Raw genomic sequence first — 25,561 nt, 5'->3', positions numbered from 1 at the left:
AGGGGATAGGGGATTTTTGGAGGGGAAACTAGGAAAGGGGATAAAGAAAATATCTTTTAAAAATAAAAATAAAAAATAATTAATTAATTAAATTAAAAAAAAAACCCTCTGCCAAGAATGCTCTCAAGGGGCAGCCAAAAAAGATATAGCAAATGTTCTAGGTTACTTTCATGTTTCTATATAGATGGGTAGCTCTCAGTAAAAGCTCCATGTCTATCTATTTTTATTCTTCAGTATCTCTTCATTTCTGGGCCTTAAGAACAGAGTCATGAGTTTTCTGGACACAGGCATGATTTGAATATACACTGTTGGATAAAGTATGCACCTTATAGAAAAATATCAGAGTATTTTATTTTTTCTACTACCTGATCTCTTTACAGCATTGGGGTTACAGACTTAAGTTTTCCAGGTTACCTGCATCTACTTACAGATGTACCTAAACTGATTGTTGGTATTGGTCACAAGACGTCTAACCAGGAATCATCCAGAGGGTGTGCAATAAAATTATTTCCAAATAGATCCTAAACCTCATTGATGAATGCATGTGCAGAACCTCCTGAAGACACTAGAGAAATTCCTCCTCTGAGTTTGGCAAACTGACTTACACAGCTATGTTCAAAGCACATTGAACAATGATTGCAAATGACAAATATGTCTTTAGGCACAGGCACTTCACCCCATGCTAGAGGAAACTCAGTTTGCAGAACAAAGTCGTTAAGAGGCCAGTGCCCTGACCCAGGTAGATGCAAACACCACTTGAGTAACACCTGGATACTGTACCTAGCTTCTTGTTGCTTCCCCAATCCTTCATATCTCTGGAAAGCACCTCCTAGCTCTCACTACGTGAGGTCGTCTGAGCTAAATGGACTCACACATACTCTCCACACAGAACACAGCAGTGGTTTTAGAGTGCTTCCCATGCTCCTACATGAATGGTGGACCAAGCCTACAACTTGGAAGCTAGAAGAGCCCTCTATTTTTCAAGCTGGTGGACATAGTTGGATGCCATAATTGGCTATTAAATCCTGAGTGACAAGTACAGCTTGCTTTAGGACTCAAAGTACTTAAAGACACACAGCACAGTCCTTACCTATCCTGGCTTCCACCCCAGAAACCGATTAGGTTCAGTTCTGCAGAGACTTGCAATTCACAGTCCTTCATACCTGTCCTCCAAAAGCTGACTGTGCTGTCTTCCCTCACTTAACCAAGCCCCAAGTAGCTGTACAGTCCTCAAGGCTGGATATATCAGCTATATAAGCAGGATTTTGAGAACTTTAATACCATTAAAGAAATGAGCTTACTAGAGAGTACTTGGGTAAACTGAAAAAGAACAAGAACTTCCTTCTTCCATGTTTCGTATTTAGACCACTAACAGGTAAAGCCCAATTTAAAGGTGGATTATCTCACCTCAAAAGAACAAGATTAACGATGGGTTTTCCCACTTCATATAATTTCATTAAGAAAAATCCCTTAGAGGTGTACCCAGATGAATGAGCTTTCATTATTTCCAGATGAATTTAAGTTGACAATGAAGAATAGCCATCACATGTGCTGATACTGGATCGATGAGAAACATTTCTTATTTGTAGCAAGCTAGGAGAGGACAGTAATCATTTCCAAAGATTTCTAAGCATGCTGAAGATCCCTTCTGATCATGATCAAAATGTAAAAACAGAGACGTATATGAGCATTGTTAGCTCAAAGTCATGCAGAAATCTTTGTAAAATATAAAAATGTTGCACAGAAATACTTCTGTTATGTTCATCTTGTGTCATAAGTTCCTAACTGAAAAATCAAGTAAATGATACTGTGAAACATAATGGCTAAGTATCTAATGTTATTAAATATGATGTATTATCTAAAAGATACATGTATCAATGCCTCATTTCTCAAGACCAAAAAGGACAGAGGACACAAATAGATAAAACATTAAGGAAAAATCACTTATCAGCCCTGTGGATGATGTGGTTAGATGAACAGCTACTCTGAGATGTTCTAACCAAAGAATATAGCTGTTTCTGACTCTGAGCACGTCGGTTCAGAAGAAGGCCACACTTGCTTACATGCAGGACAAAAAAAGAGTTCATTTCAGCTAGCCTTGGCTGCTGTGTTACTATGGGCTTTGACATTATTGTTCCTTCTTTTAAAGTTCATTTTATGTATTTAATGGTTACTTATATGTGTTGTGCTTACTACCTGAAGAGTTCAGAAGAGAATATCAGATTCCCTAGAACCACTTGTTATAGCCGCTTGTTAGCCAACATATGAATGCTGGCAATAGAACCTAGGTCCTCTGGATCACCCCCCCCCAAGACCTTAAACACTGAGCTATTTCCCAATGCCAGATATTCTTCCCAATGCTTCAACATTTTAATACAGCTTCTCATGTTTTGTTGATCACCAGCCATAAAACTTATTTCATTGCTACTTCATAAGTGTAATTTTCCTGCTGTTATCAATTGTTATATAAATACATGCTATGCAGAGTATGTGATATGATAACCTTGCAAAAGTTTTATTCCACCACCAAAGCAATTGTGACTGTCAGTTTAAGAACCCCTGATCTAGACCCTCTAATTTTCATTTTATTTTAATTCAATTTCAATTCAAATATAACTTCTCCAATTTCCTTCTTTCTTGCCACTCATCCATTTTTTCACAAGTTCCCTACTCAGCCCTCTTCCTTGTCAATTTTCTATATACAGTTTTATGAATAACTGTGCACAGATATATGAATATAACACGATGAGTCAAATTTTTTTTTGGTTGTATCTATATAGTTTCAGGGTTAACATCGAACTGGAAATTATTTATGCAGTTAGAGAGTTCATAAACTCTACAGAATATACTAACATGATAGTCAATTTTGAAAATGGTGGATGTTATAGGAACTTGTGAATAATCTTATTCAAACCACTAGATTCCATTCTCTGCCCTGCCCATTGGCTTTAGCCATGTCAGAGTACAAAAATGCATTCAGTCCAACTTCAAATGTCCCCATGGTCTACAATAGTCTCAACAGCATTTAAATTTCTGAACCTGTGGGTTCTAGGGTCTTAGTGAAATCAATTATCACACTTGAGGGAGATTCTACTCTATAGCCGCCTGGGGCCACGTGAACTGGGTTCCCCTGAAAGGCAGGCTGTGGCTGAAAGAGATCAGATGGTGAGAAAAGAACGAGGCCAAGACAAACCTTTCTGTTCAAAGCCTCTGAAGTTTACTAAGAGTCGGTGCTTATAAAGAGGGTAGGCCCATCCCCCTGCCAGCCCATTCTTGGTGCCTGGAGCCAGTCCATAGGCGATCTACAGGGTGTGTCTCTGGAATGTCTCAAGGACCTTTCAGCAGGAAGCATAGTCTTGGAGAAGAGCAAATAGAGCCATCAAGGTGAGAAGGCTCTACCCTAGGTAATCTCCTTAGTGGCAGCAAGGTCAAAGTCTGGATCAGCCTGCTTCAAGTCTTAGGGAGGCTACACTACTCCATAATGATGAAGAAGAGTCTGATCCCCTTGTGATACAGGCTCCCTTAGACAGAAAACATAGTTTAGAGTAGAAAACAAGAGCTGAAGAAATAACTCAAATATAAGAGCCCTGCAGACTCTTTTTGAGCCTAAAAGGTCCATTCCACTCCAAATATGGTGGTTCAAGCAATCTGTAATTCCAGTTCCATGGAATCTGGTATCTTCTTTCTGCTTCCCTTACCACCAAGTAAGAACTGGATACACAGACATACTTACAAGCAAAACAACTATATGTACATTAAATAATGACTAAAACAACAATAACAAAAAGACAACTTGCAGCATAAGATTTATTTTTCAGCCTGTGCATGTTACCGCACAAGTCCTTAAATCACAGGACTTGGAATGTAGAGGCAAAAAGACCATTGTCATTTGAGGAAAACCCATGAACCATTAACATACACTCAAAGAAGAGAAAGACAAGGAGAAGGAGGGAGAGGAGGAAGAATAAGAAGAGAAGGAGGGGGAGTAGGGAGAGGGGGAGTGTGAGGGGGAAGGAGAAGAAAACTTAGTAAGCAAGGAAAAGGCACAGTGAAATGGGAAAATGTCTCTTAAAATATTTTCAGTTATTACCCACCAGTTTCCATAATATCAATCATTTTTTTAAATTTTTATTGTTTATTTTATTTATTTACATTTCAGATGGTATCCCCCTCCCCAGCATCCCCTCCTCTAAATCCCTATCCCATTCCCTCTTCCCCCTGCTTCTCTGAGGGTGCACTCTACCCACACACCCACTCCCGCCTCACTGCCCTAGCATCCCCATACAATGAGGCATGAATCCTTCACAGGACCAAGGGTCTCGCCTCACATTAACACCAGATAAGGCCATCTTCTGCTACATATGTAGCTGGAGCCATGGGTCCTTCCATGTGTATTCTTTGGTTGGTGGTTTAGTCCCTGGGAGCTCTGGGGATCTGGTTGGTTGATATTGTTCTTCTTCCTATGGGGTTGCAAACCCCTTTAACTCCTTCAGTTCTGCTCCAAAGTCCTCCATTGGGGTCCCCGTGGTCATTCCAATAGTTGGTTGGAAGCATCTGCATCTGTATCAGTAAGGCTCTGGCAGAGGCTCTCAGAAGACAGCTATATCAGGCTCCTCACAGTAAGCACTTCTTGGCATCAGCAATAGTGTTCTGGATTGGTGACTGCCTATGGGATGAATCCCCAGATGGGGCAGTCTCTGGGTCACTTTTCCTTCAGTCTCAGCTCTGCACTTTATTTCTGTATTTCCTTTAGAAAAGAGCAATTCTGGGTTAATAATTTTGAGATGGGTCGGTGGCACCATCACTCAAACAGGGGCCATGCTTAACTTCTGGATATGAATCTACAGGTGCTCTCTCCCCTTTGTTGGGTACTTCAGCTAATGTCATCCCCACTGGGTCCTGGGAGCTTCTTGCTTTCCTGGCAGTTTCTGATGTTACCCCAGTTCCCCATCACCCACTGCTACACAGCTCTGTTCAATTTCCTCACCCTGTGTACATCTCCCTCCTCTCCTCCCACACCTAGTCCTGCCCCTCTTTTTTCTCCTCCCCCTTCTCTCTCCCTCCCAAGCCCCTCTCTCCCTCCCTCTACCTCCTGATGATGATATTGTTCCCCCATCCACACTTTGGTGTTCCTTCTTCTTAAGCTGTAAGTTGTATGGTGGATATTCTGAATTTGGGGGATAATGTCCACTTATCAGTGAGTACATACCATATGTGTTCTTTTGTGACTGGGTTACTCCACTCAACCTGATATATTCCAGTTCCATCCAGTTGCCTGCGAATTTCATGAAGTCATTGTTCTTAATAACTTAATAGTACTCTATTGTGTAAAAGTACAAAATTTTCTGTATCTCCATTGAAGGACATCTGGGTTCTTTTGAGCTTCTGGGTATTATAATTAAGGCTACTTTAAACATAGTGGAGTGTGATGGTTTGTATATCCTTGGACCAGAGAGTGGCACCATCTGAAGGTGACCTGGTTGGAATGGGTGTGTCACTGTGGGTGTGGGTATAAGATCCTCACTCTAGTTGCCTGGAAGTCAGTCTTCCACTAGCAGCCTTTGGATGAAGACATAGAACTCTCAGCTCCTCCTGTGCCATGCCTGCCTGGATACTGCCATGCTCCCACCTTGATGATAATGGACTGAACCTCTGAACCTGTAAGCCAGCCCCAATTAAATGTTGTTTTTTATAAGACTTGCCTTGGTCATGGTGTCTGTTCACAGCAGTAAATCCCTAACTAATACAGAAGTTGGTACCAGGAGTGGGGTATTGCTGTGATAGGCCTGACCATGCTTTTATTTGAAAGAATGTGGATTTTGGGACTTTGGATTTGGAAAGCAGTGGAATGCTTTAAATGGGGCTTAATGGGTCATCCTAGTACAAATATGGAAGACTTAGTTGCTGGGAGTAATTTGAACTGTGTTGACCTGGCCCAAGAGATTTCAGAGGAGAAGAATTTCAGAATGTGGCATAAAGACTGGTTTTGTGGTACTTTGGTGAAGAATGTGGCTACTTTTTGCCCTTGTCTGAAAAGTCTGCCTGAGGATAAGGTGAAGAGACTTGGATTAATTGCATTGACAAAAAAAGTTTCAAAAAAGCCCAGCAGAGACTTTGTTCTCTGGTTAAGTCTTATGAAGAGAAGTTTGAACAAGCATAGCAAGCTTAGAAAGGAAAAATATAAAATATATGGTTTGAGTATTAAAGGGGTACCAGGAAGTGAAATGGAGCAAAATCCTGTGTTCTAGGAGATAACAGATTAAGGGAGTGGGACCTTGGGGCAAGATCCTACCCAGCTAAATTAAATCCAGGCATGGTGGTACACACCTTTAATCTCACGAGACAGGCATGCTGATCTCTGCATTCAAGGTCAATCTACAGAGCAAGAACCAGGATAGCCAAGCTTAGGCAGTGAAGGATTTAGAAAACATAAAGCTAGTGATAATGTAATAGGACAAGGGGATCATGTTCTAGTTCCTGTAAGCAGCAGAACTCAGCAGCTTCAGCCATGTGGCTCTGGCTCTAGAGTTAAGAATGGAAGGAACTACTGGGAAAATTGATGCTGGTTAGCTGAAGCTAAGGAATTAGCAGTGATTAAGAAGAGACCAGCATCACTGAGGTGAAATCTTTTGGAAATTGTTTTCTGGGACACAAAGAAGCTGTTTCAGAAATACCCAAGGTTGTACTTCATGCTGCAGCTGGACTTGGTAATGTGTAAGAGTCACTCAGGTGGTACTGCTTGTAAAGGAATGAAGGGATCGTGGAGAGAAGCTGAGGCTTAGCACTGTGAGAGGCCCGGGAAGGCCATTGGAGAAGGTGAACTACAGCCTCAGCTGTAGTTGATGGCCCAGGACTGAAGGGGTCATGTAAAGGATTTGAGGCTTGGCACCCTGAAGAGTGCCTATGAGAGGCTATTGGTGACGCCTAGTTGGAGTGGAACACCCCAATGTATTGGAGATGTCAGTACCATGGGATGATTACCAAGAACAGCAGCCGTAGTGGAGTGGATCAACCTGAGCTTAGAGTGCTACAGAGGGCAGAGCTGAAAAAGTGGTGAAAGCCCATAGGAGGAGGCCAAAAGATCAAGTGGAATCCCAGACACTGAAACAAGAAGCAGTAACATTGAAATTGCCTTGGAGACTCAAAGATGTTAAAGATGCCAGAGCCATGGGATACATGCTGAGGAAAGCTGCTAACAGGGAGTGGAACCAGCCCAGGAGAAAGCCATTTGTTGCAGTCAACAAAGATGAAAAAGGAGTGGAAATCTGAAGACCACTTTGACATCAGCCATAGAGATGCAGAGTTTGGAGTTTGCCCAGCTGGTTTCCTGCCTTGCTTTGGGGATTACAGTTAATTAAGTTGAATGAATCTCAGAAGAGACCTTGAACTTTGGACGTTTAACATTGTTGGGACTTCTATAGACTATGAGGACTTTGAAAGTTGGACTAAATGCATTTTGCATTATGCTATGTTTAAGTATGGCCCCCATATACTCATGCTTTTGAACAAGTCTATGGGGACCAGGGAGTGGAATGTGATGGTTTGTATATCCTTGGACCAGGGAGTGGCACCATCTGAAGGTGTGGCCTGGTTGGAATAGGTGTGACCTGGTTGGAATGGGTGTGTCACTGTGGGTGTGGGTATAAGATCCTCACTCTAGTTGCCTGGAAGTCAGTCTTCCACTAGCAGCCTTTGGATGAAGACATAGAACTCTCAGCTCCTCCTGTGCCATGCCTGCCTGGATACTGCCATGCTCCCACCTTGATGATAATGGACTGAACCTCTGAACTATAAGCCAGCCCCAATTAAATGTTGTTTTTTATAAGACTTGCCTTGGTCATGGTGTCTGTTCACAGCAGTAAAACCCTAACTAATACAGTGGAGCATGTGTTCTAGTTATATGTTGGAGCATCTTTGGGTATATGCCCAGAAGAGGTATAGCTGGGTCCTAAGGTAGTACTATGTCCAATTTTCTGAGGAACTGACAGACTGATTCCTAGAGTGGTTGTATCAGCTTGCAATCCCACCAAAAATGAAGGAGTGTTCCTCTTACACCACATCTTTGGCAGTATCTGCTGTCAGGTGAATATTTGACCTTAGCCATTCAGACTGATGTGAGGTGGAATCTCAGAGTTGGTTTGATTTGCATTTCTCTGATGACTAAGAATGTTAAACAGTTCTTTAATATTTCTTGGCCATTTGAGATTTCTCCGTTGAAAACTCTGTTTAGCTCAGTACCCCATTTTGTTTTGCAAGTTAACCTGGCCATATTTTAATAACATTTCACAAATGACAATTTATGAAAATTGAATTTCATGTAATTTCTTTTTTTTTTGGCTATTTTCTTTATTTACATTTCAAATATTCTCACCTTTCCTGGTTTCCCCTCCGAAAAACATTCTCCCCCTAAAGCTCCCCCTTCCCCTAAAGCCTCCTCCTCCCTTTAAAGCCTCCCCCCTCGCCCTGTTCACAAACCTACACACTCCTGCTTCCTGGCCCTGGTATTCCCCCAAACTGAGACAGAACATTCGTAGGACAAAGGACCTTTCTCCTCATTGATGTCAGACTAGGCCTTCCTCTGCTGCATATGCAGCTGGAGTAGTGAGCCCCACCATGTGTGCTCTTTGGGTTGTGGTTTAGTCCCTGGGTGCTCTGGAGGTATTGGGAAGTTCATATTGTTGTTCCTCCTATGGGGCTGCAAACCCCTTCAGATCCTTGGGTAGTTACTCTAGTTCCTTAACTGGGGAACCTGTGTTCTGTCTAGTGGATGACTGTGAGCATCCACTTCTGTATTTGTCAGGCACTGGCAGAGCCTCTCAGGTGACAGCTATAGCAGACTCCTGTCAGCAAAATCTTGTTGACATTCACAACAGTGTCTGGGTTTGGTGATTGTATATGGGATGGATCCCCAGATGAGTCAGTCTCTGGATGATCATTTCTTCAATCTCTACTCCACACTTTGTCTCTGTAACTCCTTCCATGGGTGGTTTGTTCCCCCCTTCTAAGATGGATCAAAGTATCCAACTCTGGTCTTCCTTCTTGAGTTTCATGTGGTTTGTGAATAGTATCTTGGGTATTCCAAGCTTCTGGGCTTCTGGACTAATATCCACTTATCAGTGAGTGCATATCGTGTGTGTTCTTTTGTGATTCCGTTACCTCACTCAGGATGATATCCTCCAGATCCTTCCATTTGCCTATGAATTGCATTTATCCATTGTTTTTTTTTAATTAGGTATTTTCCTAGTTTACATTTCCAATGCTATCCCAAAAGTCCCCCATACTCACCCCCCCCAATCCTCTACCCACCCACTCCCCCTTTTTGGCCCTGGCGTTCCCCTGTACTGGGGCATATAAAGTTTGCAAGTCCAAAGGGCCTCTCTTTCCAGTGATGGCTGACTAGGCCATCTTTTGACACATATGCAGATAGAGATGAGAGCTCCTGGGTACTGGTTAGTTCATATTGTTGTTCCACCTATAGGGTTGAAGTTCCCTTTAGCCCCTTGGGTACTTTCTCTGGCTCCTCCATTGGGGGCTGTGTGACCCATCCAATAGCTGACTGTGAGCATCCACTTCTGTGTTTGCTAGACCCCAGGCATAGTCTCACATGTTTTTAATAACTGAGTAATACTTGATTGTAAATGTACCACATTTTCAGTATCTATTCCTATGTTGAGGGAAATCTAGGCTCTTTCCAGCTTCTGGCTATTATAAATAAGGCTGCTATGAACATACTGAAACATATGTTTTTATTACTTGTTAGAGCATCTTCTGGGTATTTGCCTAGGAGTGGTATTGCTGGGTCCTCAAGTAGCACTATGTCCAATTTTCTGAGGAACTGCAAAACTGATTTTCAGAGTGGTTGTACCACTTGCAATCCCACTAACAATGGAGGAGTGTTCCTCTTTCTCCACATCCTTGCCAGCATCTGCTGTCACCTGAGATTTTGATCTTAGCCATTCTGACTAGTATGAGGTGGAATCTCAGGGTTGCTTTGATTTGCATTTCTCTGATGACTAAGGAAGTTGAACATTTCTTTAGGTGCTTCTCAGCCATTTGGAATTCCTCAGATGAGAATTCTTTGTTTAGCTCTGTACCCCATTATTGATAGTGTTATTTGTTTCTCTGGAGTCTAACTTCTTGAGTTCTTTGTATATATTGAATATTAGCTCTATATTGGATGTAGGATTGGTGAAGATCTTTTGGTTGCCTTTATGCCTTATTGACAGTATCCCTTGCCATACAGAAGCTTTGCAATTTTATGAGGTTCCATTTGTTGATTCTTGATCTTACAGGACAAAGTCATTGGTGTTCCATTTAGGAAAATTTCCCCAGTGCCCATATATTTGAGGCTCTTCCCTACTTTCTATTCTATTAGATTCAGTGTATCTGGTTTTATGAGAAGGTCCTTGAGCCAATTGGACGTGAACTTTTTACAAGGAGATAAGAATGGATCAATTAGCCTTCTTCTACCTGCTAACTGCCAGTGAGCCAGCACCATTTGTTGAAAATGCTGTCTTCTTTCCACTGGATGGTTTTAGCTGCTCTGACAAAGATCAAGTGATGGTGTGTGGATTCATTTCTGGGTCTTTAATTCTATTGCATTGATCTACCTGTCTGTCACTGTACCAATACCATGCAGTTTTTAATCACAATTGCTCTGTAGAACAGCTTGAGGTCAGGAATGGTGACTCCCCCAGAAGTTCTTTTATCGTTAAGAACAGTTTTCACAGTCCTGGGTTTTTTGTTATTCCAGATGAATTTGGAAATTGCTCTTTCTAAATCTATGAAAAATTAAGTTGAAATTTTGACAGGGATTGCATTGAATAGGTAGATAGCTTTCAGAGAGATGGCCATTTTTGCTGCCAATTATATTAATCCTGCCAATCCATGAGCATGGGAGATCTTCATATCTTCTGAGATTTTCTTTGATTTCTTTCTTCAGATACATGAAGTTATTATACAGATGTTTTACTTCCTTGGTTAGAGTCACACCAAGGTATTTTATATTATTTGTGACTATCGTGAAGGGTGTTGTTTCCCTAATTTCTTTCTCAGCCTGTTTATCCTTTGTGTAGAGAAAGGCCACTGATTTGTTTGAGTTAATTTTATATCCAGCTACTGCACTGAAGCTGTTTATCAGGTTTAGAAGTTCTCTGGTGTCACTTATATATACTATCATATCACCTGCAAATAGTGATATTTTGACTTCTTCCTTTCCAATTTGTATCCCCTTGACCTCCTTTTGTTGCTAATTACTCTGGCTAGGACTTCAAGTACTATATTGATTAGGCTGGGAGAAAGTGCGCAGCCTTGTCTAGTCCCTGATTTTAGTGGGATTGCTTCCAGTTTCTCTCCATTTAGTTTGATGTTGGCTACTGGTTTGCTGTAGATTGCTTTTATTATGTTTAGGTATGGGCCTTGAATTCCTGATCTTTCCATGACTTTTATCATGAATGGGTGTTGGATTTTGTCAAATGCTTTCTCAGCATCTAAAGAGATGATCATGTGGTTTTTGTCTTTGAGTTTGTATATATAGTGGATTACGTGGATGTATTTCCATATATTAAAAGATCCCTGCATCCCTGGTATGAAGCCTACTTGATCATGATGATCATTCTGATGTGTTCTTGGATTCAGTTTGCGATCATTTTATTGAGTTTTTTTGCATTGATATTCATAAGGGAAATTGGTCTGAAGTTCTCTTTTTTGATGGGTCTTGGTGTGGTTTAGGTATCTGAGTAATTGTGGTTTCATAGAACAAATTGGGTAGAGTACCTTCTGTTTCTATTTTGTGAAATAGTTTGAGGTGAATTAGAATTAGGTCTTCTTTGAAGTTCTGATAGAACTCTGCACTAAACCCATCTGGTCCTGGGCTTTTATTGTTTGGGAGACTATTAATGTCTGCTTCTTTTTCTTTAGGGGACAGGAGCTTTTTAAATTGTTAATCTGATCCTGATTTAACTTTGATACCTGGTATTTGTTTAGAAAATTGTCCATTTCATCCAGGTTTTCCAGTTTCATTAAGAATAGCTTTTTGTATTAATATCTGATGTTGCTTTAGATTTCCTCAGGTTCTGTTGTTATGTCTCCCTTTGTAATTTCTGATTTTATTAGTTAGGATACTGTACCTTTGCCCTTTAGATAGTCTGACTAAGGGTTTATCTACCTTGTTGATTTTCTAAAAGAACCAGCTCCTGGCTTGGTTGATTCTTTGTATACTTCTTCTTGTTTCCACTTGGTTGATTTCAGCCCTAAGTTTGATTATTTCCTCGTTGTACTCCTCTTGGGTGAATTTGCTTCCGTTTGTTCTAGAGCTTTTAGGTTTGCTGTCAAGCTGCTAGTGTATGCTCTCTAGTTTCTTTTTGGTGGCACTCAGAGCTATGACTTTTTCTCTTAGGAATGCTTTCATCGTGTTCCTTCAGTTCGGGTATGTTGTGGCTTCATTTTCATTAAACTCTAAAAAGTCTTTAATTTCTTTATTCCTTCCTTGACCAAGGTATCATTGAGAAGAGTGTTGTTCAGCTTCCACATGAATGTTTGCTTTCTATTCTTTATGTTGTTATTGACGATCAGCCTTAGTCTGTGGTGATCTGATAGGATGCATGGGATAATTTCAATATTTTTGTATCTGTTGAGGCCTTTTTTGTGACCAATTATATGGTCATTTTTGGAGAAGGTACCATGAGGTGCTGAGAAGAAGGTATATCCTTTTGTTTTAGGATAAAATGTTTTCTAGTTATCTGTTAAATCCATTTGTTTCAAAACTTATGTTAGTTTCAATGTGTCTCTGTTTAGTTTCTGTTTCCAGGATCTGTCCATTGATGAAAGTGGTGTGTTGAAGTCTCCCACTATTATTGTATGAGGTACATTGTGTGCTTTGAACTTTACTAAAGTTTCCTTAGTCAATGTGGATGCCCTTGCATTTGGAGCATAGATATTCAGAATTGAGAGTTCCTCTTGGGTGATTTTCCCTTTGAGGAGTATGAAGTGCCCCTCCTCATCTTTTTTGATAACTTTAGGTTGGAAGTCGATTTTATTCGATATTAGAATGGCTACTCCAGCTTTTTTCTTGGGACCATTTGCTTGGAAAATTGTTTTCCAACTTTTTACTCAGAGGTAGTGTCTGTCTTTGTCCCTGAGGTAGGTTTCCTGTATGCAGCAAAATGTTGGGTCCTGTTTATGTGGCCAGTCTGTTAGTCTATGTCTTTTTTGGGGGGAATTGAGTTCATTTATATTAAGAGATGTTAAGGAAACGTAATTGTTGCTTCCTGTTATTTTTGTTGTTAGAGCTGGGATTCTGTTCTTGTGGCTATCTTTCTAGGTTTGTTGACGGATTACTTTCTTGCTTTTTCTAGGGCATAATTTTCCTCCTGGGGTCGGAGTTTTCCCTTTATTATCCTTTGAAGGGCTGGATTCATGGAATGATATTGTGTGAATTTGGTTTTGTCATAGAATACCTTGGTTTCTCCATCTATGGTCATTTAGAGTTTTGCTGGGTATAGTATTCTGGGCTGGCATTTGTGTTCTCTTAGGGTCTTATACCCTCTGTCCAGGATCATCTGGCTTTCATAGTCTCTGATGAGAAGTCAGGTTTAATTCTAATAGGTCTGCCTTTATATGTTACTTGGCCTTATTTCCTTACTGCTTTTAATATTTTATCTTTATTTAGTGCATTTGTTGTTCTGATTATTATGGGTAGCAGGGAGTTTCTTTTCTGGTCCAGTCTATTTGGGGTCCTGTAGGCTACTTGTATGTTCATGGGCATCTCTTTCTTTAGGTTAGGGGTGTTTTATTGTTTAATTTTGTTGAAAATATGTACTGGTCCTTTAAGTTGAAAATGTTCATTCTCATGTACTCCTATTATCCATAGGTTTGGTCTTCTCATTGTGTCCTGGATTTCCTGGATGTTTTGAGTTAGGGTCTTTTTGCATTTTGCATTTTCTTTGATTGTTGTGTCCATGTTCTCTATGGAATCTTCTGCACCTGAGATTCTCTCTTCCATCTCTTGTATTCTCTTGCTGATGCTCCATCTAAGGTTTCTGATTCCTTTCCTAGTGTTTCTATCTCCAGAGTTCTCTCCCTTTGGGTTTTCTTTATTGTTTCTACTTCCATTTTTAGATCCTGGATGGTTTTGTTCAATTCCATCACCTGTTTGGTAGTGTTTTCCTGTAACTCTCTAAGGGATTTTTGTGTTTCCTCTTTAAAGGCTTCTGGCTGTTTACCTATTTTTTCCTTTATTTCCCTCTTAAAGTCCTCCATCATCATCATGAGAAGTGACTTTAGATCCATGTCTTGTTTTCCTGGTGTGATGGTGTATCCAGGACTTGCTATGGTGGGAGAGTATGGTTCTGATTATTCCAAGTAACCTTGGTTTCTGATGATTCTGTTCTTACTCTTGACTCCTGCACTCTGATTATCTCAAGTGCTTGCTGCCCTCAATATATCTGATTGGAGCCTGTCTTTCCTATAATCCAGGTTGATTCAGGACTCCTCAGAGTGAGTCCAGCTTTCTCTGTGATCCTTTGATTGTGGGCTCCTGTGAACCTGAGATTCTGGGTGTGTCAGAGTTTTTGGCAGTCAAGCTTCCTCTGAGACCCTGAAATACTGGTGTGACCCAGCTTCTATTATCCTGGGATCCTGTTGTCCTAAGATCCTAGGTGTGTTACAGTGCCTGGAAGTGCTGTCTCCTTTGAGGACCATAAAGCTGTCTGGTCAGTGATCCTAAGATCTCCTGGAGTGTACTTTGGGGACTGCAGCGCTGTTTGTCAATTCCACGCCCAAGGTGACTCGGTGCTGGTGCCAAGTGGAAGGGACTTGTGCCCCTGGTCAAGCCGGTTTTCTACTTCCCTTCTGCTGTCTCAGGTCCCGCAGGATTGGATTGGAACAAGTGTTGTGTTCCACTCACCAGTGATCCTAAGATCTCGAGGAGAGTCCTCGGGGGACCTTAGGGGTGTCTGCGGACTCCATGCCCTAGGTGACCCTGTGCTGGTGCTGACCGGAAGGAAGAAGCTTTATTTTTAATAACCAGAAACTGGAAACCATCCAGATGTCCTTCAGCAGGAGAACGGGTGAAAAAAAGTGTAATTTATACAATGGAATACTATTCAATTATTAAAACAAGGAAAAATAATGGATCGAACCATAAAAATCAGATAGACCAGTGAAGTATCCTAGACTCGGGACATGCATAGTTATGTACTTAATTATATGTGGATTTCAGCCACAAATTATAGGATTTTCATGGTACAATCCACAAAGCTAAAGAAGCTAAATCACAAGGAGGTCACAAGGAAGGATGCTTGACTCTCATTCAGAAGAGGAAATACCAGTCTTCACAGGTGAATAGAGGGAGAGAACTGTGTGGGAGATGGGAAGGTGAGGGGAGTGATGGGGGACAATGTGTGGGAAGAGAGGGTGGAGAGCTGCAGCTCTAGCTATAGGTGGAGGACATCTGTAGGATATGCCAGAGACCAGGAATTGGGGAGGCCCTAGGGAATCTAGGAGGGTGACTGTAGCTGAGATTTGGTCCTAGCAGTGGGTGATATGGAGCCTGAAGTGACTACCTCCTATAGCCAAGCAAGACCCCAGTGAAGAAATGATGATTCCAACTCACCTACAAAACCTTCTTGCCCTACAGGAGGTGTATAGACAAAGAAGATGGGGAGTCTGAGTGCATGGCCTACCAATGCCTTCACATCCATAGCATTAACAAGAACCAAACCCTGACAATATTAATAGTACTCTGTCATGATTACGCACCAGGGCCTAACCTAACTTTCCTCTTAGAGCCTCCAGACATCAGCTATCCAAATCTGAAGTTGAGACTGACCCCCCAAACATTGGAGGAAGCTCCAAAAGTCTTGTGGAGGATTTGTAGGAGAGATTGGGGAACCCAGAGGGGAATAAAAACTTCACAAGTAGAGCAACAAAGTCAACTGACCTGGACCCTTGGGTGTTCTCAGATACTGAACCACCAATCAAAATGCATTCATGGCTAGTACTATGCTCCCCTCCCACACACATGTGTAGCATCCATGCAGCTTGGTATTCAGACACCATACCCAAGAATTGGAGCAGGAAGAGTCCCAGACCCTGTTGCCTGCCTGTGGATACTATTCCCAAAACTAGGCTGCTTATCTTTATGGAAAAGACAATAGTTGAAAATGACTTCCTGTTTACAGTATGAAAAGAAGAGGATATTTTACTTCTGTAATGCTTCTGCCAATTTTATTTTTACATCAGTGAGATGGCTCAGTAGGAAGTGACTACAGTATACAATGATAGCAACCTGACCTTGATCATTGTATAAAGATGGCCAAAATAGATGCTATAATGCTGTCACCAAGTCTCTGCTTATCTGACATGGCCTAAAAACCCATAATTACACACACACACACCCCAGAAACACTTTATTTAAAAAAAAAAAACTTACTTCTGTTACATCATCTAACATTTCTAGATAATCCTGTTTGTTGGGATACTTCCAGTGAAGTGCCACATGGTAACTAATGGGAACATGAAGAAGCATGGAACATCAAATGATATGTACATATCTGCCAATGAAGCTATGCAGTAGGATATACAGTTGAGTGCTGATTATCCTACTCCACTATATCTCTGGCAGATACATGAAAATGCAATTTTGAAAACACGTGAGGCATTTAATGTTATATTCTATTAAACATTTTAATATTAGAACTGTTAAAAAGTGTTGACAACATAGCACACATTGTGATACATATTCTATTCTTTAATGTACACAAGAGACTAACACATGAGAATCAAGAGATAAAATGTAGCCTTGACTAATGACTGACATCCAATGCAGGCTAGATAACACAGCCCAGCATTTAAAGGGAAATTGTGACACTAGCATTGTCAATTTCAAGGTGGTCCCATCCTCCTGTTAAAAGACAAGCCAAATTAAAATATTTTACAATGTCTTAGACATTGTGTTTTATCACAGTGAGAGAAAAGACAGGAATACATACCCATAGTTTTACACCTGGATAAGTAATTTCATGTAATTGAAGAGTATTGCATTTGCAAGTACAAACACAACAAAGGGGGCATCATCGCCTTTGTTCTTCTCTGTGAGAGTTCCTCACCCCATTCCCCCTACCCTTTTCCTCTTAAAATAATGTTACCCTACCCACAAGCATCCCCTGCACCCCACCCCACCCCACCCCACGGATCCCCTATCCATGGGGTATCAAGTCACTACAAGGTCAGGTGCATCCACTCCCAGAGGCTAGACCAGGCAGTCCTCTGGTAAGTGTCTAGGGCCACAGACCAGACCATGTATGCTCTTTGGTTGGTGTCTTAGTCTTTGGGAGCTCTGAGAGGTCCAGGGTAGTAGATACTGTTCTTCTTCCTATGTGGTTGCCATCTCCTTCAGCTTATAATATCCTTCCCCTAACTCTTTCATATTGGACCCAACCTCAGTACAATCGTTGGCTCTAAGTATATGCATTTGTCAGTTGCTGGTAGAGGCTCTCAGATGACAACCATGCTAGACTCCTATCTGCAAGCACAACATGGGATCAGTAATAGTGTCAGGGTTTGGTACAAGCCCATAGAATGGATCCTAAGGTGGGCAGGTAACTGGATGGCCTTTCAGTCATTCTCTGCTCCATTTTTGTCTGTTTCCTTTAGACAGGAACAATTCTGAGTTAAACATTTTGAAGATGGGTGGGTGACTCCATCTCTCCACTGGGGGCTCTGTCTATTTACTGCAGATTGTCTCTTCAGGTTCCAGCTTCCCCATCTTGTGCATTTCAGCTAAGGTTATCACCATCGAGTCCTAAAAGCCTCTCACATCACAGGACTCTAGGACATTCTGGAGTTTACCCCACACCCCATAGCAGCACACTTCCTTTCATTCTCCAGGCAATCTAAGCTTCTCTCCTGCCCCCTTTTTCCTCTGCCTCCCACAAAGATCCCCCTTCTGTCTGCCTACAGTGATTATTTCATTCACTCTTTTTTTGTTGTTGCTGTCTTTTGTTTGTTTTTCGAGACAGGGTTTCTCTTATAGCCCTGGCTGTCCTGGAACTCACTCAGTAGACCAGGCTGGCCTCCAAATCAGAAATCTGCCTGCCTCTGCCTGCCAAGTGCTGTGTGAGCCACCACAGCCCAGCTCGTTCAATCTTCTAAGTGGGATTGAAGCATCCTCACTTGGGCCTTTATGTTAAACTTCAAAAGGTCTTAGTTTTATCATGGGTGGTTTGAACTTTCTGGTTAAATCCACTTATTAGTAAATACTTACTATGCATGTCTTTTGGGTCTGGCTTACAGAACACAGGATATTTTCTAGTTCCATCCATTGGCCTGAAAATCTCATGAGGTCCTTGCTTTTAATAGTTGAAGTGAAACACAGAAATGAAACACATTTTCTGTAATCATTCTTCGGTTGAGGGACATCTGGGTTGTTTCCAGCTTCAGCCTATTATGAATAAAGCTGCTATGAAGGTAGTGGAGAACCTGTCCTTTTGGTATAGGTGAGCATCTTTTGGCTATATGTCCAAGAGTGCTATAGCTGGAAGATTGATTTCCAATTTTCTGAGGAACTGCCAGGATGATATCCAGAGTGGTTGTACCAGTTTGCAAGTCCATCAGCAATGGAGTGATCCTCTTGCTCTACATCCTCACCAGCATGTGCTGTCACTTGAGTTTATCATCTTCACCATTCTGATTGGTGTAAGGTAAATCTCAAGGTCATTTTGATTTGCAATTCCCTGATGACTAAGGATTTTCAACGATTTTTTAAGGGCTTCTCACCTATTCATGATATGTCAAGAATCTTGTTTAGTTCTGTCTCCATTTTTTTAATTGGGTTTTGGAGACCTCAACATAAAACCAGATACAATGAACCTAATAGAAGAGTGGGATATTGCCTCGAACACATTTGCACAGTGAAAATTTTCTAAATAGAAAACCAATGACTGAGGTTCTAAGATCAACAAATGACAAGTGGGACCACATAAAACTGAAAAGTTTCTGTAAGACAAGGACACTGTCAGTAAGACAAAACAGCAACTTACAGATTGGGAAAAGATCTTCACTAACCCTATATCCAATAGACAGCTAATATGTAAAATATATATAGAATCCAGAAAAATAATCTTGTGTAACTGAATATAAGTGTGTCAGGTATAGATGTTACCAAATTTTTTAGTCATAAATTGCCTTCAATATGAGTTTGTTAGGTTCTCCAGGACTACTTTGATATGCAAAGGCTTTAAAAGATGGATTATACACAAAACATTTTGTATGAATATACCATGAAGTGCAATTAGGGTTTCCTTTGCACTATGACTCTTTATCTGTTCACACTACTACTACATGCAAATGACTTACAAATTGTATATTCATAAGATTCCTATCCACTATATGTTGTTTATGAATTTGTGAATGGCTGTGTTGTGAAAAATCGTTATCACATTGATTAGATTTGCTGGGTTTCTCTCCAATGTGGATTTTTTTCTTATGTATTCAAAAATGACTGTGGTATGCAAATCTTGGGAATAAGCAAATGAAACTTGTCCTAAGAATTGCCTTTTTGTTATCAGCATCAATTTAATCATATTTGAATCTAAGGTCAAATTGATAGGCCCTAGAGGAGCTGGAGACTTACAAATAGGGGACCAGCTTCAATTATGCATCTTTTGTTCATAAAAACCATGACTGTCCCTAACAATTTCCCTAACAACAAATGGATATGATTGATTAGATTGTAACACCCACATTCTGTATCAGCTGACATAGAAGACTACATGAGGAAAGCCCCTATCATTAAATTCTGAGTGGTGGGAAAATATAGCTGTAATTTGGCACAAATGTTTCTGGTTTTCAAACATAAAAATTCTATATATAACACTCTGGTTCAGTATCAAGGTGAGTGTGGGGACTGTCACAGTTCAGCTTTCAAGTGTGTTCTCTAGCCCTGTTCCATCAGCAGCAGCTTCGTTACAATAAATTCTAGTCACTTGCATTACATGTGTTTGAGTTGTGTTGGATCTCAGAGGACCCTATTACACAAAGGCTTTACCACATTGCTTACACTCACAGACTTTCTCTACAATATGAATACGTTCATGATGAAGATTGTAGAAATGTGCAAAGGTTTAAATATACTGAATACACTCATAGGGTTTCTCTTTCATGATTATGAAGACTTGTGACATTTGAAAAGGCTTTACAATACTAAATACTTAGTATGTGTTCCAATATGCACTTGGAGATTATTAGAATATGCAAAGGCTTTGCCACAATGCTTACATTCATAGGGTTTTTCTCCAGTGTGTACTCTTTTATGTTGTAAAAGATAAGTGTTTTGTGCAAAGCTTTTACTACATTGGTCACATTCAAAGTATGTGTTCTTTTATGCATTCGAAAATGACTGTGATGTATGAAGGATTTACCACATTCATTGCATTCATATGGTCTCTCTCCAGTATGTGTTCGTTTATGATACAGGAGTCCACTTCGACAAGAAAAGGCTTTATCACATTGATTACATTCATAGGGTTTCTCTCCTGTATGTCTTCTTTTATGTATTCAGAGACTAGTTGAACATGCAAAGGCTTAACCACATTGTTTACATTCATAAGGTTTCTCTCCTGTATGTCTTCTTTTATGTATTCAGAGACTAGTTGAACATGCAAAGGCTTTACCACATTGTTTACATTCATAAGGTTTCTCTCCTGTATGAACTCTTTTATGGTACTGAAGAGAACTGGGTCTTGCAAAGTCTTTATCACATTGGTCACACTTACAAGGTTTCTCACCAGTATGTATTCTTTTATGTCTTAGGAGATAACTCTTACTTGCAAAGGATTTACCACATTGGTTACATTCAAAGGGTTTCTCTCCAGTATGTGTTCTTTTATGTCTTCGGAGAATACTTGAACATGCAAAGGCTTTACCACATTGTTTACATTCATAAGGTTTCTCTCCTGTATGAAGAACTCTTTTATGGTATTGAAGAGAACTGGGACTTGCAAAGTCTTTACCACATTGGTCACACTTATAAGGTTTCTCACCAGTATGTATTCTTTTATGTCTTAGGAGATAACTCTTACTTGCAAAGGATTTACCACATTGGTTACATTCAAAGGGTTTCTCTCCAGTATGTGTTCTTTTATGTCTTCGGAGAATACTTGAACATGCAAAGGCTTTACCACATTGTTTACATTCATAAGGTTTCTCTCCTGTATGAACTCTTTTATGGTATTGAAGAGAACTGGGAATTGCAAAGTCTTTACCACATTGGTCACACTTATAAGGTTTCTCTCCAGTATGTGTTCTTTTATGTCTTCGGAGAATACTTGAACATGCAAAGGCTTTACCACATTGTTTACATTCATAAGGTTTCTCTCCTGTATGAAGAACTCTTTTATGGTATTGAAGAGAACTGGGACTTGCAAAGTCTTTACCACATTGGTCACACTTATAAGGTTTCTCACCAGTATGTATTATTCTTTTATGGTATTGAAGAGATTTGGGACTTGCAAAATCTTTACCACATTGGTCACACTTATATGGTTTCTCACCAGTATGTATTCTTTTATGGTATTGAAGAGAACTGGGACTTGCAAAATCTTTACCACATTGGTCACACTTATAAGGTTTCTCACCAGTATGTATTCTTTTATGTCTTAGGACATGACTCTTTCTTGCAAAGGATTTACCACATTGGTCACATTCAAAGGGTTTTTCTCTAGTATGTCTTCTTTTACGATGTTTAATACAACTGTGATATACAAAGGATTTACCACATTCATTACATTCATATGGTCTCTCTCCAGCATGTGTTCTTTTATGACATACAGAGGCTTTGTCACATTGATTGCATTCATAGGGTTTCTCTCCAGTGTGTACTCTTTTATGTTGTAGGAGATGAGTATTTGGAGCAAAAGTTTTACCACATTGGTTACATTGAAAGGGTTTCTCTCCAGTATGTGTTCTTTTATGATACAGGAGACCACTTTGACCTGCAAAGGCTTTATCACATTGATTGCATTCATAGGGTTTCTCTTCTGTATGTATTCTTTTATGTATTCGGAGACCAGTTGAAAATGCAAAGGCTTTACCACATTGTTTACATTTATAAGGTTTCTCTCCTGTACGAACTCTCTTATGGTACTGAAGATAACTGGGACTTGCAAAGTCTTTCTCACACTGGTTACACACATAGGGTTTCTCACCAGTATGTATTCTTTTATGTCTTAGGAGATGACTCTTTCTTGCAAAGGATTTACAACATTGGTTACATTCATAGGATGTCTCTGAAGTATGAATTCTTTCTTGTCTTTGGTTATGACTCTGAAATGCAAAGGCTTTATCACCTTGGATAAACTCAGAGAGCAGCTGTTCAGTATGACTTCTTTCATGCCTGCAAAGACAATTGGCACGTGTGAAATCTTTCTCACACCTTTACACTGATGAATCTTTTCATTTGTATGAACATGTTTTAGGATTTGGTCTAATTGTAAAGAACAACCTGATTTTAATGTACTATCACTTTGTTTACACTCATGGAGTTCCCCTTCATTATGGATGGTTTTGTATCTTTGAGGATACTTGGACTAAGAAGAGCATTGATTCCATAGCTTATATTACAGCACCTTTCAACTCTAAGAGGTAAGAGGTGGTTCATATATCTCAATAGAACAGGAAGAACTTTACCACACTGAACACATAAATTTTGCTATTGTGAAAGTAATACTATGTTTGCAAACCAAGGCAAATATAAGAATTTCCACGTTCCTAATATTACAGAGATGGTCCGCAGTATTAGTTTGTAGATGTCCACAATACAGTTGGAAAGCCAATTATTTGTAAACTTGTAGCACATTTAGAAAGCCTACCCAAAGTGGGGAGTACTACATATCTTCTAATTGTGCAGGAAGATAAGAGAGGTGTGTTGCTTCTTTCAATATATTCCTATTGTCCCATGGCTTATATCCATTGTAACATATGACATCCCTAATAAAAGAATAACAAGTAAAAGGCTTCCAATGTACTAACAGTTTGGTATTTTTCCACATACAATTTTGTTATAGGGATTAAGGTTTCTCCAGCACAGCATTCTTGACTATCATAAACCGCCCATCTTACTAAACTTAGCAATGTTTTTACAAGTATATGACTGACTCAGCTTTAGTATGGAGTATATACGATTTAGAAGGTTTTGTACATAAACTTACCACCTATTCAAAGTGTATATTTTACAATGTCTAAGTGGTAGGAGGTTAAACACACTGGCAGTTCTTCAGCATAGCTCTATTGGGCTATGATTTAAATGGTAAATCTGTTAACTCATTGTTTGTTTGTTTTTGTACTTAGAGGAATGGTTTGAAAACACAAAATAGATGCCTGGCATTGACATACACAGTTTATCACAATTTAATAATCATTCATAACTTAAAGCAGTGCTTCCAAGGCATATTCTTACCAGTTTGCACATAAAAATTACCTTCCATATCTTCTAGAAATATGAAGATGTTCTTCCATATTATGGTTTTCCCAAACGTAGCCTAAAATATAGAGGCCATATGTTATACTATTGGAAATTAGGAAAGTTTAGGTTACTAACTTCAGTGAACTTTACAACCATGCCTGATTAATTCACCTCATTCTTCCTCATTCTCAATTGAAATTACAAGAACAAATAACAATAACAGAAAAACAGTTGTATGACTTTTACAAAGTGAAAGGAAATTCAGTGTCTTACCTATAGCAGCGAGATTCCTGTAGGTCTCCAGCATCACATCTTTGTAGAGACTCTTCTGAGAAGAATCCAGCAAAGCCCACTCTTCCCGAGTGAAGTTCACATGCACATCATCATAGGTCACTCTACCCTAAAATATCCCAGGCATGTGTGCATGAGAAAACATATTACTGAGAACACTGTAAATACATACTTCATTGAGAATAGTCATATCATTCTGGTACTTCCTGCACTTAATTCCTGACACAAACACCTTAATGCAATCAAGGCATTTAAGAAGGAAACTGAATAATGAATGAACTTCACCTCTGTCATTTCTACACCCCTTGAAGAGGATAAATCCCTGCAAGAAAGTGGTAATTAATAGACATTAACTCACAAGTAAACAGTTCAAAAGTACCGAGCACACATTAGATAAAATGTATTAATAATTACTAACTAAGAAAATGATGAGCATGCTGGGTGTATTACTTGTGCCTTGAATCCCAACACTCAGGAGGCAGACCCAGGTGTATCTCCTTGAATGGTAGGGTAAGCCTGGTCTATGCCATTAGTTCCACGACATCAGGAGGTCCATATTAAGACACTAACTCCCCTGTACAAATCAAACAAAGAAACCAACAAAGATGGAAAGAACTCAGAGGTCTTCACTGAAGTTCCTACAAAGAATTATATATTCACTGCAGGTCTGTATTCATCTTCCAAAAGCCTCAAGTGACCCAGTTTCAACAGTAAAATAAATAAGTGCTTATTAATAAGGTATGCATGTTTAAACATTTACAAATGGACAAATGAAAATATTAGCAAGAAAAAAAGAAAAAAAATTAAATATTCGCTATATAAGTCTGTTTGTTTGTTTGTTTGTTTGTTGAGACAGGGTTTCTCTGTATAGTCCTGGCTGTCCTCGAACTCACTTTGTAGACCAAGCTGGCCTCAAACTCAGAAATCTGCCTGCCTCTGCCTCCAGAGTACTAGGATTAAAGGCGTGTGACACCACGCCCAGCTTTGCTATATAAGTCTTGATCATGAATTAGCAACATAGGGAGGGAGAGAGGCTCACCACAGGTATTTCTTATGTTACATATAATTGGAGCAAATTACCAATATTTACATGGAGGCACATAACCGTCCATTGGACCAAGTTCAGGAGCTGTTAGGCCATCTTCTGCCTACTGTGAGCATCAGGTACACAAGATAAATGCATTCATGCATACAGGGAAAATACTCATATTCACACAAAAATTCAAAACAAATCCCACAGGTAGTAATAATGCCACACACCCGCAATCCAATGGAATATCCATGTAGTAGTTATCACAGGACATCCTGAGAAATATAATATACAGACTGTCAAGTTTCAAAATCTGAGTGTGCCTGAAGTTCAGCACATCAGCTTATGCATGCATATACAAAATTTATATTCCAAGCTAATAACATAAAAACAAAACAAGCCAGGCATTTTGGCCCACCTCTAATCCCACCCAGCACGCTAGAAAGAGAGGCAGGTGGATCACTAAATTCAAGTGCTCCCTGGTCTGCAAACCTACTTTCACGACAGCCAGGGCCGCACACGGATACATTGCATTCAAAATCAAAAATAAAAACAACAAAACCAAAACTATAAAAATATCAGTGAAATACCTTAGCACTGAATTACAGTTGCTTCTATTGTGTCTTATATGATTTAGTGATAGAGTCTATAATGATGAGGCTATGACAGCAGAAGAAAGAAACTGATTCAACCACAACATAGTAGACATATTTCAACGTATTGAGTACATGGTGACTCAGGTCATTATAGATTCATGGTCATTCTCTCATGAAAATATA

The 25,561-nt window shown here is 39.9% G+C and overlaps 1 protein-coding gene across 1 annotated transcript; it reads right to left on the bottom strand.

The window, feature by feature from the left end:
* Nucleotides 1-20,194: 20,194 nt before the first annotated feature.
* On the bottom strand, nucleotides 20,195-25,311 carry LOC147005781 (uncharacterized). Its single transcript, XM_085828177.1, is given in 7 exon segments — nucleotides 20,195-20,370; nucleotides 20,373-20,552; nucleotides 20,637-21,377; nucleotides 21,552-22,393; nucleotides 23,477-23,537; nucleotides 23,735-23,861; nucleotides 25,279-25,311. Coding segments are annotated over 7 exon segments (2,160 nt in total).
* Nucleotides 25,312-25,561: the final 250 nt, after the last annotated feature.

Source organism: Mus caroli, unplaced genomic scaffold (assembly GCF_978045245.1).
Source record: "Mus caroli unplaced genomic scaffold, Mus_caroli_1 scaffold_2, whole genome shotgun sequence".
Taxonomy (NCBI): Eukaryota; Metazoa; Chordata; class Mammalia; order Rodentia; family Muridae; genus Mus; species Mus caroli.
The sequence above is the reverse complement of the archived record's forward strand: the minus strand, read 5'-3'. Positions and strand labels throughout refer to the sequence as shown.